The sequence below is a fragment of the Sminthopsis crassicaudata genome, chromosome 4 (assembly GCF_048593235.1).
Source record: "Sminthopsis crassicaudata isolate SCR6 chromosome 4, ASM4859323v1, whole genome shotgun sequence".
Classification (NCBI taxonomy): Eukaryota; Metazoa; Chordata; class Mammalia; order Dasyuromorphia; family Dasyuridae; genus Sminthopsis; species Sminthopsis crassicaudata.
The window spans coordinates 387,884,202-387,903,955 of record NC_133620.1 but is presented as its reverse complement, the minus strand read 5'-3'; the positions used below and the strand labels follow the sequence as shown (position 1 = coordinate 387,903,955).

Below are 19,754 nucleotides of genomic sequence, written 5' to 3'. Positions count from 1 at the left end.
TAAAGGACATTGGATTACCAAGTGAATCTGAAATTTAATTATCCTTGTTTTCTACTTACCTATTTAACTATGTACCCTAAAAAACAAACAATAAAAAACTCCAAAAACTTAATCAAATGAACGCTTAGTTAAGAATTCTTGCATTGTAAGATTCTCATTTCTAAAGAAAGCTTTAGAAAAGTAATTCAAAAAAGGCACGAAGCTACTTACACTGTTACTGTGAAACTCAATTGACTCAATCTGTACTTTGCCATAAATTCCCAGGGTATCTATTTTCTCTGGCTTAACTCTATATTCGTAGAGCAATAGATGTTTTCCATTCACAGCCACCTATGAAGAGAGCAAACAGCTAGAATACACTATATCTAAAGTATATATCTAAATACACTATATCTATAGTGTATTTAAAGTGTATATCTAAATACACTATATTTATAGTGTATATCTAAATACACTATATCCATTTAATTTTTATTTAATTAAATTAAAATCTCTTAGTTCTAGGTAATAGCATTATAGTTTTAATTTCTAGTATTTGAATTTATTTCATTACCATATTATATCTAGAGTTAGAATGGGTTTTATAGTTCATCTAGTCCTAGTCCATCATTTTACAGATGAGGTCCTGAGACGTTAGGTACATGCCTAAAGTAGTAAATGGCAAAGTCAGGATATGAACTCAACTTTAGTCACACCAAGTCCCATGCTCCAAGTTGAATAGTCTTTCCACTGCACTACACTGTCTCCCAATTCTTTCTTCTTTGAACTCAAAATATGTTGGAGTAAAATATGACTAAAAATCATACTTCCTCTAAACTGTGTCTACACAGCAGTCAATTCGTTCATATTTATTAAGCTTTTACTATGTAGTAGAAAGTGCTGTATCATGTTACTCTAGAGACATGTGATGTCATTGCTGGGTACAACTCATCCTGTGCGATTCTTGTGCTTGCTGTCCTGTGGAACAACCAGATAAGGTCTATCTCATGTGTGGTTAGTACCAATGCAGCAACCAGGACTGGCTCTCCACTATTTTTCACCCTCACTTCATGGCTAACATACCTTCTTTTTTAGTTATATACTTTTTTTGATGATAGATTTTATGCTACCTCTTGTATATCAATCTTGGGCTATATTAGCAGAAGCATAATGCCCCAAATGATGGGCATCTAGATGGCACAGTGGGTAGAGAACCAGCTCTGGAGTCAGGTCGACCTGGATTCAAATCTAGTATCAGACACTTACCATTCACTGCTGTGTGTCTTTGGACAAGTCACTTAACCCGACCTGCCTTGCCAAAAAATAAATAAGTAAAATAAAACAAATGAGGGCAGTTTTCTGTCTTGGCCAGATCAGAAATTGTGTATTCAGTTTTAGGCATCATATGGGACAAACTGGAATGAATCCAGAGGAAGAAGACTGAGGTAGCGGAGCCTAGAGCACATGAAGGAAGTGGGGATGTTTATGCTGGACCAAACAGAAGAGATAGCAGCTGTATCTCCAAAGGGGATTGATCTACCTGAAGGGTCTTCCTGTGAAACCAAAATCCAGCTGTTCTGTTTGGCCTTAGATGGCAGAACTGCAAGCTAGGGAGAGAACTTAAAAAGATATAGATTTAGGTTCCAGGAAAGGAAAAAATAAACCTAAAAGCAGTAATGGAGTGTACTGAGCTATGTAGTGGCTCTCTGGATTAATGAAGTAATAGGTAATTGTTAGTTGGCAAGGAGTAAGACTACCACCTCTGGCTCTGCAACAGGAAGCTAATTCACATTTATTAGGAGGAAGTCTGTCAACCTTACTAACACAACATTCTACTGAATATCGATCTATTAATTTAAGTAAAAAAAAAAAATCATTGGACTTGGTGTCAAAAAATCTGAGTTCAAATCAGGGCTCTGACATTACAGGTGCCACTGAGGGCAATTGTACCTCTCACAGTCTCTTTTTTTCTTTTCTGGAGAATGAGGACATTGGACCAGACTCCTTTTAAGGCTGTTTCCAACTTTACAGCCAGGATGCTCTGAAGATCCTCTATTAAGGAGTAAATAAATAATTTCTCTTTCCATAAACTGACCTGGAACTTGTCCTTCAGTACCATAAACATGATCTGAAAATCTTTTCCTTTTTCAAATGGCATGTCATAGGTGATTTCTTCCCATCCCCATTTCTCCATTATCAAGGTATTGCATACAATGTGGCCTGATTTTTTGAACCGAGGGTTAAAGTGGAAAGCCACATCAGCTCGGGGTGTCACGCTGCTGCCACATTGGAAATCCACCTGGAATCTATTTGGAGAAGAGCATGTGAGAGAACTCTTTTGTCTTTTAGGAAGAAAGGAAGAAAGTTCCCAACCCTCCTTCCTTAATCCCTTCCATCCCTGCATAGTACCCACTTCCATTACAAATCAAAAAACCATCACTCTCCTAGAAACACTTTTGCAGTCTACACTCGAGCCCTACTTGTGTTAAACTTGCACTAACATGCTGATAATTAGTAACAAATTCCCAATTAAAAAAAAAATCTGTGCTTCTTCACTGGCTGGCTTCCATCCCTCCTTGTCTCTGTCTCCAGGCTTCCTCCAAGTTTCAGCTAAAATTCCATATTCTGTAAGAAGCCTTTCCAGATGCCTTTAAATCTAGTACCTTTCCTCAGAAATTACCTTCAGTTTATCCTCTATATATTTTGTTCACATGTTCTCTCCTTCATTACATTGTTAACTCACACTCCTAGAGGCCATGGATTGTTATTGCCTTTCATTTAGCACAGTGCCTGGCTCATAGTAGAAACTTAATAAATGCTTCTTGAATTAACCTGACACTTAAAATGCCCTCTATCATTTGCTGCAATATTTAGTCTATTTCTTTAAGTGACAACTCCATTTGAGAGATCAAGGGAATTATTTGAACTCCAAATTTGAATTGCCTTAAATTATTCAGTACTTCAGATAATACAATTGTTTCTGAGTTATCCCAGATGGAAGAAGTTATGATAGAATTTATATTTTTGAATTTTCCTTTTTGTATTTTCTTCACTCCAGCTGAACTAGACTACTATCATAATTTCTCAAGATGATACTATCATCTTTTACCTTCATTCATTTACATTGGCTTTTATAACACTCTGTGGAAAATGTATAGGATATATTGCAATCAAGGGTCATTTTGGAGGAGTTGAGGGAGGACAGGAGGCTTCTCTTTGGCCAGTCTATGTAATCTACAGCTAGTATAGCATAGAATGTCTCAGTCAATGAAAGTCTTTTCTTGGGCAAATACTGTATTTGCAATGGCCCAGGACCTCCTGGTCTTTGCAAATCACAGTATGCTCAGATGACCCAATCTGGCCTTGTGGGAAAGATTCAGAAATAGCTGTTGTGAAGTACATAAGTAATTGAGTCCCTTATCCTGGAATTGACTCATTTTTGCCCCATTTTGACATTCAAAATCCAGATCAGATGCTTCCTATACTCTGAACATGGTAGGTGCTTAATAAATGCTATTTGACTTACAGGCCTTCTTTAAAATGCCTTCCCTCATATGCCTGGGTGAAGTGATTCTTCCTCCGAGAATCTCTTGGTTGATCCTGTTTGACATTTTCTATGGACTGAATTAATTCTGAAGTCATATTACAGATATTTGTGAACCCATCTCAATCTCTAAGCATATTTTAAGGGACAGGATTAAGTTTTCTAATATGTAATTCCACTTATTTATTGTGCTCTAAATGAAACTTCCTATATTTGCTTATCCTTTTATAGCATATTTGCACTCCTGATATTGAGACAAATCAAGTCAAGTCAACAAGCATTTTTCAATTGTCTACTATGTGCCAGGCAAGAATAAATAAGATAGAGAAACAATCCAAAAACATCATTTCAGCTATTGCTTTAAATTTCCCCAAATTTTTTATCTGAGGTGCAAAAGTAAAGGTAAAATTGTGGAAAAAGAGAAAAGGAACAAAGGAGATCATCAGCAAACAATATAATCAACTTAACAACAAAAACAGCAGCAGAAAAGTGAAAATAGCTTCAATATATGTCATCACATAATCTCCATACTATTCAATATGAAAAGCTTCAAAAATAGAGGCTTAGCAGAGGAGATCAAACTTAGAAGGGGACAAGATAAACAGGCATATTATCTTGCTACTGTGTTTTCTGTTAGTAGAGTTGTATATAGGATGTTCAATTTACCAGAAAATTTCATAGGTAATTGTTATCTATCCTGGGTGATTTTTCTGGCCAAATGTTAAGTACCTGATCTATTCTTTGCTTATTCTCAAGGATATTTTGAATTCCTTATTCTCAGGATGGGAATTTATCTTTTTGTCAGTTAATGAAAGATAGAACTCTCTGTTATATGATTCTAACTGCCATGCTAAGTATTTGTTTGGTTATCATCATGGAATATGAATCTATGTAGAATGAGCTTACATCCTAATACTTTTTAAAATTTAACTCCAAAAATGCAACTATGTTTTTTATCCAACTATGCAATAAGTGTTGACAGCAGGTTGGTTCACTGGACAAAGTGGCAGGCCTCGAGTGTGGAAGAATTATTTTTCTGAATCCAATACAAAGTGCTATAAAAATGTAAGACGTTACTTAGATTAATTTCACAAGGAGAAAGAGCAAGACATATAAAGGTCTTTACTAATATTTTTCCTTTTGCTCCTACCCACAAAATTCAATTTCTTTCTTATCTTTTCCCTTTTAACAAAAGCAAGGCTGAGGACCCAAACCAAGTATACACATCAGGAAAAAGTGTTACCTGTCTGCATTAATGGGCACATGACCACGGATGATAAACAAATTCCCAGGTCTCAGGTTCTCAGAAAGATTACCAACATATGGAATCTTCTAAGGAAGAAGGAAACCGTTTTCTCTTACTTATGCATTTATGTAAATATGAAAAGAAATCATTTTCTTAAACAATATTGTTGAGGTTGGAAAGGGATCCCAAAAGTTTGGGAGTCGCAGACCAGTGTCATGAGGTGTCTCAAAAGAATCTGCAAGCTTGAACCCATATCCAAGTTAAGGATCAAAGTTTATTATCTTAACACCAATGGAAGCGGGGTAAAGTCCAAAAGTTTAGCCAGGCATCTGGAGAAAGGAGACACCTTTATCCAGTTCTTTTTGTCATTGATAGGCTGATTTTATGGCCTAGAGGTAGAACCAAGCAGTAGTCTCAAGAATTTGGTTATCACTGACTAATAGACAGTAATGTCTGTAGGATTGCTCTAAGGCCAGAACACTTGAAATCATGGACAGACTTGATAGTTGGAACTATAGTCTCAGAATCACTAATACATCTTCCCTAAAGGCTAAAAGGAAGAAATATTATTATATTCCTGGGCCAGAGGACTTTTATCATCATTGACAGAACAATAGCATTCTTACATCAGAAGGCGTCAGGATCCCAGATTCCAAATCCAGAATATTTAAAAATCACTGACAGATTGTTAAAACAGAAGCCCCCTAAAGTCAGAGGGCTGCTCCCCAGAAGCTATATGATATCAATATCAGCAAAAAACTTGGATGTTGAGTGAAAAACTAAACTAAATGCAGGTGATATTTAAGGTCTATGTCACTTCTAAAGACTATTCTTCTACTACTGAATACTGGTAGCCAAATTTTTCTAAATAGTTCTGGCTTCTCAAAGTGCTAAACTTAGCCAACTAACTAGCTGCCTCCCCATCTTTCTTTATCTTTAAGAATACTTCTTTTCTTTCAAAACTGATTTCAGCTATGTAACCAGCCCCTGCCCACTCTCACAGGAAGCAGAAAAATTTGAGGGAGAGGTTTGAACCAAGATTCTCCAATGTTCAGCATCATATCCCAACGCTGATTATAGGGATTACTTCCTCACTGTAAAGTTTTTTCATTCTTTCACCTTTCTCCTACTCCTCAAACTTTATTTCAACATTTTTGTTCCATCATTCCTTATCTTTGTAATATATTTTTCTTGCGTGTATCTCCCATTAAAGAGGTCCATAAAAGGAGTGCCAATTTGTTTTTAATCTTTCTCAGAATCTAGCACAATGCTTTATAACAGTAGGAGCTTAATAAATAAATGTTAAACAAAAGAAATGCTCAATAGCTGAAAGGGACAGCAGCATCCAACAAAAGGACTTTAAAAAATAAGATTGGGAAGCAAAATTAAAATGTGTATTTTTGGAAACAAAAGTAAAATAAAATGAGAATCTGGTTGTGTTATAGTGGAAGAAGATATGTTTGGAAACAATAAGACTCAGAAAAAAATTTTTTTAATTGTGACTTACAGGTTAGGTTGTTTATCTTCAGAGGTTTTTTGTGCTATTTTAGCTTTCTCAAAGGCCCATCCTTGTGTAGTATATTTTGCAGTTATTTAGTGAACTATAGAAATAAAGGATGTTTGCCAAGGCTGAGATGTAAAGCAACAAATTTATTACTGTCTTTTGTACCCTTTTCACTAACTATGAATAGAGAGAAAAAATGAATCTAATTCATTCCCATTGTACTTCTGGGAATTCTCTTAAGATGCTACCTATAGAAAAAATGTATAATGAATAAGGAAAGAAAAGCCAGATACACAATTTACCTTTTGTTTTCTATGATTTCATGATGACTACAATTTGCATTATCCCTCTACTACAAGGGTTACAAGAGTAAAACTTTGAAACAGCAGAAAAATTAAAAGAGAAAAATTATTTTACCCACTGCAGCACCTAGCTAAGCACAGTATAAGTATTCATTATATGCTGCCTGAGTTGTTTATAACATATGAAACAATATGTTTATGAGAAAAGATCCAAAACTTTTCTAAGTCTATATCATAAATCACCTTAATACATTATCTGACTTATTTATAGCCTTGCTTTGTCTTTCAGATTTTAGAAGGACCGACAACTCCAAAACACACATGGTGAGTGGGATCATGGACATTCAGTGTTCTACTTATTTAATAATAAATCAGATTCAAGGATTTTATTTTAGCCATTCATTTCAAATTGCCCAGCTCTCTCATTATACTGTGAAACAGAGAAATCTCCCAAAGGCTAAACGGTAAAGAAAGAAGCAAAAGATCTATATAGACCTTCTATCTAATCCATATGTTGTCTAGAGAGACCTTGAAAGATAGTCTTGGTTAAAAAATAGAAATATTATCTTGGGAATAGCAGTGGAAAAGAATTCTTTTTGTCAAATATCATTTTCCATTGACTTCTACACTGAGCTTTTCTTATATTGTATTGAGTTATTACAGCATAAAACTCATGATACAGCAGGCCCATAAATGCCTCTCCTGAATTCAAATCTTGACTCGACTACTTATTATATGTGTGACTTTGGATCATGTTTCAATGAGCCTCAATTCTCTTCTCTGTAAAATTAGATCCGATCAGCTGGTTTCTGCTGTTCTAGAGCTGTAATCCTATGATTGCATCCCTCCCAGTTCTGAGTTTATTACTATACATTTCCACAAAGAAAAGATGAGAGGAGCTGATGCGATTGTTAATTTTGCTCTTTACTAATGTCTGATTTTCACCAAGGAGGAAAAAGTTATATCTCTTGGATAAGGTGAACTTTTTGGCAGATAATTCTTTATTTCATTTACATCCTTATAAATAAACTAAACATAGTCATATTTAATAGAACTCTCTCCATAAATAAAAACTAATTTTATAGAAGTCAGTTATTGGCACATTTAACATGTATGGGATTGCCTGTCATCTAGGGGAAGGGGTGGAAGGAAGGAGGGGAAAATTCGGAACAGAAGTGAGTACAAGGGATAATGTTGTAAAATAATTACCCATGCATATGTACTGTCAAAAAAATTATAATTATAAAATTAATAAAAAAAGAAGTCAATTATCGGATTGTAGACAACATTTTGTTGATTGTTTGAGAACCTTGTTTTTCCAATTGATTGCTGCCTCTTCTCTTCTGCCAGTGACCTATGGATTTAAATATGATTTATTTGAAAATCTGATAGCTTTCAAGGTTATATGCTACAGATGAATGGGAAATGGTCATAGTCAGTTTTTGTTACAGTCTTGTATGATTTATTATTAAAATATAGAATTATTTGGGACCTTCATCCCATTGAATCAGGATTGGTAAATAGCATTTCAGTGGCAGGGAGTATGAAAGTATTGTAAAATGACAGTTCATTCTGGAACATTCACTGAATCTGACTCTCTCTCTCTCTCTCTCTCTCTCTCTCTGACTCTCTCTCTCTCTCTCTCTCTCTCTCTCTCTCTCTCTCAACTTCAGTTGCTACTGCCATTATCCATTATCTCTTTGGGCTTCATGGAAAAAATTCTGGGATAAAATAGAGTCAAGTCTATTTCATCACTGATTTCTATTCCATTTTATAATTTTACCTTTCATCTAGAAGTAAAAATACTTACAAATTGTGAAATCGCAGAAGTTTGCACCTGATAGAAAAGAAAGAAATAATGTGAATAATGATAACAAGGATTATATTTTATAATCTGGGTAAAATCTGATGCTGTAACTGTTGTAATAACATGTAACTGTTGAGAGCCGATAAATCTTTGTGCCGAAGTCATGTGGTTTGTGCTCAGAATTATATATGTGGCATGTAATATAAATTTAAGATTCATCCAGAATATAAAAAGCTAGTCATTTAAAATGATAATTCAGTATGTCAGAGGATGGCTTTGCTTGTTCTTTTATATATCATCATGATATATTTTCTCAGAATTATAGGTGAACTTTATAAATTTCTGTACCTGGCATAGCATAATCACTTAATGCTTTTTATTGCTATTTCTAACTTACCCATAGAGTGCTCAGAATGATACATAGTTCATGAGATAGTTCATGAGATATAAATGTGCTGAAGTCAACAAGACCTTCATCTTGGACACATAAACAATCCCAAACCGTCTCCAGCTCTTTAAATTTATTAAATCTCTTCTGAGATGTTACAGATTGTAAATGAGATAACATTTATGGAAGCACTAACTCTAACTCAACCTGAAGGATTGAGATAAATGTCACCTATTATTATTATTTTTGTAACAGTTAATGTAATAACTAACTTCATTTGGCTACGGTTCTAACTATAAGTTGGTGATGTAATATGTTTCCTAATAGCTGTGAATGAGTGATTTTTTTTCTTATGAAAGATGATTCTTTCCTTATTAGTCTAAGCCTTTGTCTGAATCTGGAACTCTAGAAAGAGTTGGTGACATTGTGGATAGAACACAATAGCTGTGTGATCTTGGACAAGTCACTTAACTCATTACTACTAGGGTATGGGACTCTGCCAAGAGGGAGTACAGAGGCCACCTCGACCCTTGGTGCACAATAAGTTTTCTGCCATGTTGCAGAAATGCCCTAGTTGAGCAAGGAGCAGTGATGCAAGACATGGAAAAAGTTTGGTCTGAGGGTCACAATACAATTGCTCATAGAAGAGATGCCTTGAGAGGGCCTCTTGCCTGTGAGAATGGCTCAATTGGCTCTCCTATCACTGGCAGATACCATGCATATGCAAAGCCCACGAGCTGCTTCTCTGAATGGTGATTGGGCATTGCCTACTGTCCACACACTGATCCCACTTGCAAAAATATATATCAACAAGGCTATACGGCATAATAAACTGGAGCTCTTTTCATACTCTATGAGTCTCCCACCTCATTCATCTCTTCTGAGAACAAAGGGCTGCTTTCAACCAGCATGGCCATGGTCTTACATATAAGATGCAATTACAAAAATAAATACTTTGCTACTTCTTTACAAAGTGACCTAAAGAATCTTGATCACCACAGTGAATTTTTCCTACTTACATTACTTGAATTCATATTCACTGTTCCCAAAGAAGTTGCTTGGTTTCCTTCTGAAGGCTGAAGAACAAATTAAGAATTCAATTATATGATATTTCAAAACATTCTTTCTTAGTTTTGTCTGCTTAAGGAATTTCATATTCTTAAAGTATAAATGGAATTCATTAATTGATATTAAAGAGTGATTTTCCCTTCCCTTTCTTAAAAGAGGACAAAAAATTTCCTTTTATCTTTAAATTTAACTTTTATTGAATCATTTAAAAATATCTTGTGCTTTCTTGATCCATGAAAGTGAAAGGGAGGTGGAAAAAAAAAAAGATTTAGGGTTTGGGTCTACTGATGACATTCTCCCTAGAATTCATTCCTCACCTTTGGGATAAAGAACTTTTTCCAGCAATGGCAACTACTACAGTGATGAAGTTAAAGCAGAAGGCCAAATCCATTAGGCTCTAAGTTGGCTGAGTTCAATAACAATTCATTAACTGTCTCCTCTTTGCAAGACACTGTGCTAAATTTTGAATATACAAAATGAAAAATTATACAGTATCTTCCCTAAAAGAGCTTCCAATTTGGTTGAGGTTGGGGGAAGAACAGGTGTTTTAACATATGCCCAAGTAAGTATAATAAAAAGATTGTGATAAAGGCAAAAGAGGTTCAGAAAGAATAACACATGAGAAATCAGAGGAAAGGCAGACCATTTAGCTAATGGGATCAGGGATGGTTAAGTATATATTACTGAGCTCACTTAAAAAATGTAAAAATTCCAGATCCGAGACAGTATACATTATAAGGATCCAAATAAAATCAGGTTTATTAAATGATCCTCTGGGAATCTGAAGAATTTAATTAACTTCTCAGGAGATGACCATATACTCATAGACATATTTCCTGACCTATTTCTATCTTGCTAGATAAAGGTAGTTTTTTTTTTTTTAATTACAGCTCTTTATTTTCAAAACATATGTATGGATAATTTTTCAACATTGACTCTTGCAAAATCTTGTGTTCCAAATTTTCTCCCGTTCCTTCTCCCTCCCCTAGATGGCAAATAACCCAATATATGTTAAACATGTTAAAAATGTTTTAAAAATATGTTAAATCCAATATATGTATACATAGTTATATAATTATCATGCTCCACCAGAAAAATCAGATCAAAATGGAAAAAATATAGGAAAGTAAACAAGATATAAGCAACAACAAAAAGAGTAAAAATGATATGCTATGATCTACACTCAGTTCCCACAGTTCTCTCCTTGGGTGCAGATCATCTCAAGATCATTGGAATTGGTCTGAATCATCTCATTGTTGAAGAGTCATGTCCATTAGAATTGATCATTGTATAGTCTTCTTGTTGCCGTGTATAATGATCTCCTGGTTCTGCTCATTTCACTTAGCATCACTTCATATAAGTCTCCCCAGACCTCTCTGAAGTCATCCTACTGATCATTTATTATAGAATAATAATATTCCATAACATTCATATACCATAACTTATTCAGCCATTCTCCAATTGATGGGCATCCACTTAGTTTCCAGTTCCTTGCCACTACAAAAAGGGCTGCCACAAACATTTCTGCACATGTGGGTCATTTTCCCTCCTTTATTATCTCTTTGGGATACAGACTCAGTAATGATACTGCTGGATCAAAGGGAATGCACATTATTTTAGCCCTTTGGACATAATTCCAAATTGCTTTCCAGACTGGTTGCATCCATTCATAGTTCCACCAACAATGTATCAGTGTCCCAGTTTTACTACATCCCCTCCAACATTCGTCACTATCTTTTCCTGTTTCTTAGCAAACCTCTCAGATTTGGTGTAGTGGTACTTCAAAGTATTCTTAATTTAGATTTCTCTGATCAATAGCGATTTACACCACCTTTTTATATGACTGGAAATGATTTTAATTTCTTCATCGGAAAATCGCCTGTTAATATCTTTTGACCATTTTAAATGGCAGGTTTTTAATCTTATTGTGATATGGTGAAAATTATGGAACCCTTCTAGAATAATGTTTTTAAATGCATAAAATAAAATACAGTGGATTACCAAGAGAATCTGAAATATAGTTATCAAATTTTCTACATATCTATTTAACTATCTACCTTAAAACAACAACAACAAAAACAAAAAAACAAAACAAAACAAACAAACAAAAAAAAACCACCCAAAAACTTAGGTTCATGAACACTTAGTTAAGAATTACTGCACTATAAGATCCTGGTTTCTAAAGAAATACATGAAACTACCAGAGTGTACTTACCATGATATTGCAAAACTCAACTGACACATCCTTTAGTTTGCCATAAATTCCCAGGGTATCAATTTTGTCTGGATTAATTCTATGTTCGTAGAACAATAGATGCTTTCCATTCACTTCCACCTATGAAGACAGCAGAAAACTAGAGATAAACTATATCTAAAGGCTTTAACATTTAATTTTTATTTAATTAATTTAAAATCTCTAAGTTCTAGATAATAGCAATATGTTTTAGTCTCTCATGTTGTAATTAATTTTATCACCATATTATATTTAAAGTTAGAATGGATTTTATAGTTCATCTAGTCCTAGTCCATCACTTTACAGATAAGGTCCTGAGACGTTAGGTGACATGCCTCAGGTAGTAAATGGCAAAGTCAGGATATAAACTCCATTCCTGTCACACCAAGTCCCATGCTCCACGTTGAATAGTCTTTCCACTGCACCACACTGTCTCCCAATTCTTTCTTCTTTGATCATATGTTGGAGTAAAATATGACTAAAAATCATACTTCCTCTAAATTGTGTCCACACAGAAGTCAATTCATTCATATTTATTAAGCTTTTACTATGTAGTAGAAAGTGCTGTATCATGTTACTCTAAGAGACATGTGATGTCATTGCTGGGTACAACTCATCCTGTGCGATTCTTGTGCTTGCTGTCCTGTAGAACAACCAAAGAAGGTCTATCCATGTGATTGGTACCATGCAGCAACCAGGACTGGCTCTCCACTATTTTTCACCCTCACTTCATGGCTAACACATCTCCTTTTTTAGTTATGTACTTTTTTTGATGATAGATTTTATGCTACCTCTTGGATACATCCTCCATAGGTATTACAATATGCTATAATTTCTCCATTTACCTTTGGGTAGTTTGTCATTTTAGTTTTTTTCAAAGACTCTGGTATCTTGTGATTTGCAGCTATTTAATATCACCAGGAGAATGTTGGTGTTAAAAAGTTGCTTTTTGGTGCAATAATATTTGTTATAAGATAACATAAACCATAAAATTTATCTGCTGCCAACAGAATGCTGCTTAGAAGAGTTGTCTAATCAATGACTTTTCAAATGTTTTGCCCTTCACACACAGAGATAATGGACTTCAAGTTCACTGGGAGTTTGTAGTGAGATACAAGAGCCAAAAAACCACCACCCAAAATCATCAGGAATATAATTATATTAGCAGGGGCATAATGTCCCAAATAATGAGCAGCTAGATGGCACAGTGGGTAGAGAGCCAGCTCAGGTCGACCTGGATTCAAATCTATTATCAAACACTTAACATTTACTGTTATGTGACTTTGGACAAGTCACTTAACCCTACCTGCCTTGCCAAAAAATAAATAAGTAAAATAAAACAAATGAGGGCAGTTTTCTGTCTTGGCCAGATCAGAAATTGTGTATTCAGTTTTAGGTATCACATGGACAAACTGGAATGAATCCAGAGAAAGGAGATCGAAATAGTGAGGGAGCTTAGAGCACATTCCACACGTGGGACACTTGAAGGAAGTAGGGATGTTTATGTTGGACCAAACCAAAGAGATAGCAGCTGTGTCTCCACAGGGGATTGATCTATCTGAAGGGCCTTCCTGTAAAACTGAGATCCAGCTGTTCTGCTTGGCCTTACATGGCAGAACTGCAAGCTAAGGGGAGAACTTTAAAAGATACAGATTTAGGTTCCAGGAAAGGAAAATTATAAACCTAAAAGCAGTAATGGAACATATGAGCTACATTTAATGAATTGTGAATTAATGAAATAATAGATAATCGATGGTTATCTAGGAGTAAAACTACTACTTCTGGCTGAGCAACAGGAAGCTAATTCACATTTACTAGGATGAAGTCTGCAACCTTACTAACACAATGTTCCACTGAAAATCTACCTATGGATTTAAGTAAAAAACTCACTAGACTTGGTGTCAAAAAACCTGAGTTCAAAGGAAGCCTCTGACATTACAGGTGCCACTGTATCTCTTGAAGCCTCTTTTTTTCTTTTGTAGAGAATGAGGACATTGGACCACACTCCTTTTAAGGCTGCTTTCAACTCTACATCCAGGATGCTATGAAAATCCTCTACTCAGGTATAAATAAATTATTTCTCCCACAAACTGACCTGGAATTTGTCCTTCAGTACCATAAACACGATCTTAAAAGGTTTTCCTTTTTCAAATGGCATGTCATAGGTGACCTCTTCCCATCCCCAATTCTCCATTATCCGGGTGTTGCATATAATGTAGCCTGATTTTTTGAACCGAGGGCAAAAGTGAAAAGCGATATCAGCATGGGGTTTCATGCTGTAGCGACATTCAAAATCTACCAGGAACCTATTTGGAGAAAACATATGAGATAACTTTTTTGTTTTTTAGGAAGAAAGGAAAATAATTTCCACCCTTCCTTCCTTAATTCCTTCCATCCCGACATAGTACCCATTTCCATCACAAATCAAAAAGTCATCATCCCCCTAGAAACACTTCTTCAGTCTATACTCCTGCCCTATTTGTCTTACACTTGCACTGAGATTCTCATAATTAGTGACAAATTCCCAATAAAATATCTGTGCATCTTCACTGGCTGGCTCCCACTCCCTCCTTGTCTCTGTCTCCAGGCTTCCTCTAAGTCTCAGCTAAAATTTCATCTTCTGTAAGAAGCTTTTCCAGATGCCTTTAATTCTAGTAGGCATCACATAACCTCTGAGATTACCTTCAGTTTATCCTCTATTTGTTTTGTTCACATGTCTTCACCTCCATTAAATTATTAATTTAAGCTCCTTGAGGTCATGGATTGTTATTGTCTTTGCTTTTAGCACAGTGCCTGGCTAATAGTAGAAAATTAATAAATGCTTCTTGAAATTAAAATGCTCTGTATTTGCTGCAATATTTAGTCTGTTTCATTAAGTGACATTCAATTTGAGAAAGCAAGGGAATTATGTGAACCCCAATTTTGAATTACTTTAAGTTATTCAGTACTTCAGATAATACAGTTATTTCTGAGATATCCCAGATGAAAGCAATTGTTATAGAAACAAATTTATTATTTTGAATTTTTTTTGCATTTTCGTCACTCCATCTGAACTACTATCACAATTTCCCAAAACGGTGCTATCATCTTTTACCTTCATGCATTTACATTGGCTTTTATTGGCTCTGTAGAAAATGTACAGGATATGTTGGAACCATGGGTCATTTTGGAGGAGTTGGGGGACAACAGGAGGTTTCTTTTTGGCCAGCTAATATAATCTACAGTTGGTATAGCATAGAATATCTCAGATAATGGAAGTCTTTTCTTAGATATATACTGGGCCTCTTGGTCTTTGCAAATCATAGAATGCTCAGAGACCAACACAGGCCTCATGGAAAAGATTCAGAAATAGTTGCTGTGAGGTACATCAGTAATTGAGTCCCTCATCCTGAAATTACCTTCTGACTCATTTTTTTTTCTACTGAAGACATTCAAGATACAGATCAGATGCTCCCTATTCTCTGAACATGGTAGGTGCCTGATAAATACTATTTGACTTATAGGCCATCTTTAAAATGTTGGGAGAAGTGATTCCTCTTCTGGAAATCTCTTGGTTCATCCTGTCTGACATTTTCTATGGACTCAATTAATTCTGAAGTCATATTACAGATATTTGTGAACTTATTTCCATCTCTAAGCATATCTTAATAGACAGGAGTAGGTTTTCTAATAGGTAATTCCACTTATCTTTTGTCTTCTAAATGAAACTTCTAATATTTGTTTATCCTTTTATAGCATAGTTGGTTTACTGATATTGAGACAAATCAAGTCAACAAGCATTTTTCAATTGCCTACTATGTGCCAGGCAAGAATTCTACCTATAAGTAAAATAGAGAAATACTCCAAAAACATCATTTCAGCTATTGCTTTCAATTTCCCCAAATTTTTCATCTGAGCTGCAAAAGTGAAGGTGACATTGTGAAAAAATAAATAAAAAGAGAGAGAGAAAAGGAAAAGAGGAGACCATCAGCAAACAGCATAATCAACCTAACAATAAAAACAGCAAGAGAAAAGTGAAAACACCTTAAATAAATGTCATCACACCAGATTCATAGTCTCCAAAATATTCAAAATAAAAAGCTTCAAAATAGAGGCTTAGCAGAGGAGATAAAAGTTAGGAGGGGATAGGATAAACAGGCATATTATCATGCTACTGTGATTTCTGTTACTGTAATTACATAAAGAATGGTCAATTTACCAGAAAATTTCATGAAAATTAATGTATGAGATGATGATGATAACCATAAGAGTAACCTACTAAATACTTATTATGATTAAATTCATACAACAGAAAGTTCTATCTTTCATTAACTGACAAAAAAAGTTCTATCCTAGGAATATGAAACTATTAAAATTCTTTTTCTCCTGGATAATGTCATAGGGTGAGAAGACCTGTGATCCCAAGTCCTTAGCTTATGTGTACAACCATGGATAAGTCAATCTATCAGAGCTTCAGTTTCCTCATCTATAAAATGGGTATAATCAATCATACTTGTACCATCGACCTCACCGAACTATTGTGAGGAGCAAACTGAGTAACAAATTTCCGTAAACTTATGACAGCTTAGATAACACCATAATACTTTTATTCAATTTCAAAAAAACAACTAATTAAGTAACAGGCTGTACAAAGCACTTAAAGTTCCTGAAAAAAAATGGCAAGGAAATACAGCTCATAATCCTTTTTATTTGATTCATAATTCCATGCACCTTAGCTTCTATTTTATCTACTAATAGAGAGAAGAGAGAAAAAAAATTCAATAACTTCTCTGCTTCACAGACAGAACAGGCAAGGTGTTTGCAATAGGTCCTGTTATTCTTCTTCTAAAGTAATATCCCTGGTCAACTATGATGGACTTGGCTCTTCTCAGAAATAAAACAACTCAAGCATTTCCAGTAGACTTGCACTGGAAAATGCCTTCTGCATTCAGAAAGAGAACTATGAAGACTGAATGTAGGTCACAGCATAGTATTTTCACTTTGTTGTGTTGTTGTTGTTTGTTTGCTTGGGTTTTTTCCTCCTTTCTCAGGGAAGGCAGAAAAATTTGGAACACAAATTACAAGACTGAATGTGGATATTTTAACTTATTTTGGATTGCTATCTTGGGGAAAAGGAAAGAGGGAAATAAATTTGAAATACATGGTTTTGCAAATGCAATGTTTAAAACTATTTATATTGTATTTGGGGAAATATTTAAACATTTAAAATATTTAAATTAAAGTGAAAATATTTTAAAATATAAATATATTTAAAAATAAAAAATTTACAAAATGAAAAATGTTGAAAACTATCTTTACATGTATTTGGAAAAATAAAATACTATTGTGAAAAAAGTGTAAATGTATCCCTGGTGATTTCATCTACTCCTATAGTGATAGTGTCCTAATTAGTCTGTCTGCCTTTGTCTGTCCTCCTTTCTTTAGTCTATTTTTTTTACTGTTTCTAAAATAATATGTGAAAGTGGTTTTTTAACTATAAGGGGCTAGAAAAATGTAAGCTGTTACTTATAAGATTAATTTCACAAGGAGAAAGAGCAAGAAATATAATGGTCTTTCCTATTTTTTTTTCCTTTTGCTCCTACCTACAAAAATTCAATTTTCATCTTGTTTTTTGCTTTCTAATAAAAGCCAGGCAAAGGACCCTATACAGGTAAACATTAGGAGAGAGGGTTACCTGTCTGCATCCTTGCACACAAGACCATGGATGATAGTCAATTTCCCAGGCTTCAGTTCCTCATAAAGTGTAATAACTGTTGCTGTCATCTAAGGAAGAAGGAAACAGTTTTCTCTCACTTATGCAGTTATGTAAATATGAAAAGAAATAATTTTCTTAAATGATATTATTGAGGTTGGGAAGGGACTCCAAAAGGTTGGGGATCGCAGACCAATGTCATTTCTCAAAAGAATTTGCAAGCTTGAACCCATATCCAAGTTAAGGGGCAAAGTTTATTGCAATTGTAAGGCCAATTGAAGCAGACTATAATCCAAAGTTTTAACAAGGAATCTGGAGAAAGGAGACACCTTTATCCAGTTCTTCATGTTATTGATACCCTGAATTTAAGGCTTAGGAGTAGAATTAAGAAGTGGTCTCTAGAATTTGGTTATCATTGACCAACCAACAATAATGTTTGTAGAACTATTCTAAAATCAGAAGACTTGAAATCATTGGCAGACATTGTTAAAATAATAGTTTCAGGATCACTAATATATCTACTCTAAAATCTAAGGGAAGAAATAGTATTATATTCCTGGGCCAGAGGATTTTTATAACCATTCACAGAATAATAGTCTTCTTAGTTCAGAGGGCCTTTAAGATCACAGATTCCAAAGCCAGAAGATTTAGAATCACTGAGAGAAAAGAAGCCCCCTAAGATCAGGGATCCTTAAAATTATTGCTGTCTCCCCGAGAAGCTTATCAACATCAGTGAAAAACCTGGATGTTGAGTAAATGTAATGATGATATTGATTTAATGATAAGACAGTGCTCAGCTCTGAAGTTACAAATACATAGAAAGAAGCAGTCCTTACTCACATGGAGCTGACATTATAATGAAGGCAATTCACCACGTTCCTCCATCCAGAACTCTATTTCATGCAAGATTCTTGTTATTAATCATTCTTATAGAAATTAATCATTCTTAGTGCCCTAGACCTCAAAATAATTAAAGAATTATTCCAAATCTTTACCTGATTTATTCACAAATGAAATTCCTCTATTTAAATACTAGAAACCAATACACACCATACAGCGTAGAGTTTAATAAATTCTCTTGAAAAACACAGAAATGTAATATCAAATAACAATTAAGCCATAGACCCTAATAACCTGCAGCATTTATCAGAAGCAGTAAGTGGGGAGGTAAAAAATAAGAAAGACAATGAGGTAAAGCTTTGGCTTTTTACTTGGTTTGTTTTTTCTATCTTTTTACCAATATAGTTGCCTAGTTCATTGGCAAGGAAAGTCCAAGGTCCAAATAAGATTCATGAGATCCAGGCAGAGTTTTTTTGTTTTTTTTTTTAATTTAAAAAAAATTTTTCCTCCAGTTACATAAAAAAAAAAACAACTTTTTTTTGGTTTATATATGTACATTCTTTTTTTTTTTTTTTTAACATATGCCCAGCCAGTGTTTTAGAAAGAAAAACTACTCATTGAACTGAACTTTATGCATTGTCTGTGAGAAAACCTTAATTAATGACCACTTGCAACAGAAAAGGAATTAAACTAAAGTTCCCTCAAATCTATTTTCAAAAACTCTGCTTTTTTTTTTTTCTGTATGTCTACACACACCAACCAAAGCTATAGATTTTGCTATAATCTGTAGCAAATAGCTAAAAACAGCAAATTTTCTTTTGCTTCACAATTCAACTTAATAAGCCAAAAATGAAACCTTCCTCCCAACTACTTCCGGTAGAATGCCTCAAAATTCTGCAAAATTCAGATAGCATTCAAGAACAAACGACTACTTATTCAACTGAAGGTGAGATGCATATCCATATTCGTTATTAAAAGAAATAGTTAAGATCTACTTAAAGGCATATCTCATAAACTTTTCTTTTAGTGAAAGGCTTATTTTAAGTGGATTACCCTGGGAGAATCCAAACAGTCATTATTTTCACCATATTCCTTTAACAAATGAGAACTATAGAGTTTCCTGTAAGTCAGGAGTGGAAAAGGGCTTCCTG

General features: G+C 34.6%; 1 protein-coding gene across 4 annotated transcripts in view; it reads right to left on the bottom strand.

The window, feature by feature from the left end:
- LOC141539547 (galectin-8-like) overlaps window positions 1-19,754 on the bottom strand; it is a 28,313-nt gene that overhangs the window by 7,528 nt on the left and 1,031 nt on the right. For 2 of the 4 annotated variants that reach the window (XM_074262475.1, XM_074262477.1), the window contains exons 2-9: window positions 17,746-17,834; window positions 14,167-14,377; window positions 12,054-12,173; window positions 9,790-9,846; window positions 8,386-8,412; window positions 4,767-4,855; window positions 2,075-2,285; window positions 211-330 (exon numbers count right to left, since the gene is read on the bottom strand). In XM_074262475.1, coding sequence (XP_074118576.1) covers window positions 211-330; window positions 2,075-2,285; window positions 4,767-4,855; window positions 8,386-8,412; window positions 9,790-9,846; window positions 12,054-12,173; window positions 14,167-14,377; window positions 17,746-17,834 — 924 coding nt within the window. Of the gene's footprint in view, window positions 1-206; window positions 331-2,074; window positions 2,286-4,766; window positions 4,856-7,884; window positions 7,930-8,385; window positions 8,413-9,789; window positions 9,847-12,053; window positions 12,174-14,166; window positions 14,378-17,745; window positions 17,835-19,754 lie in introns of all 4 variants that reach the window. The other 2 variants (XM_074262474.1, XM_074262476.1) reach the window with 2 other exon arrangements.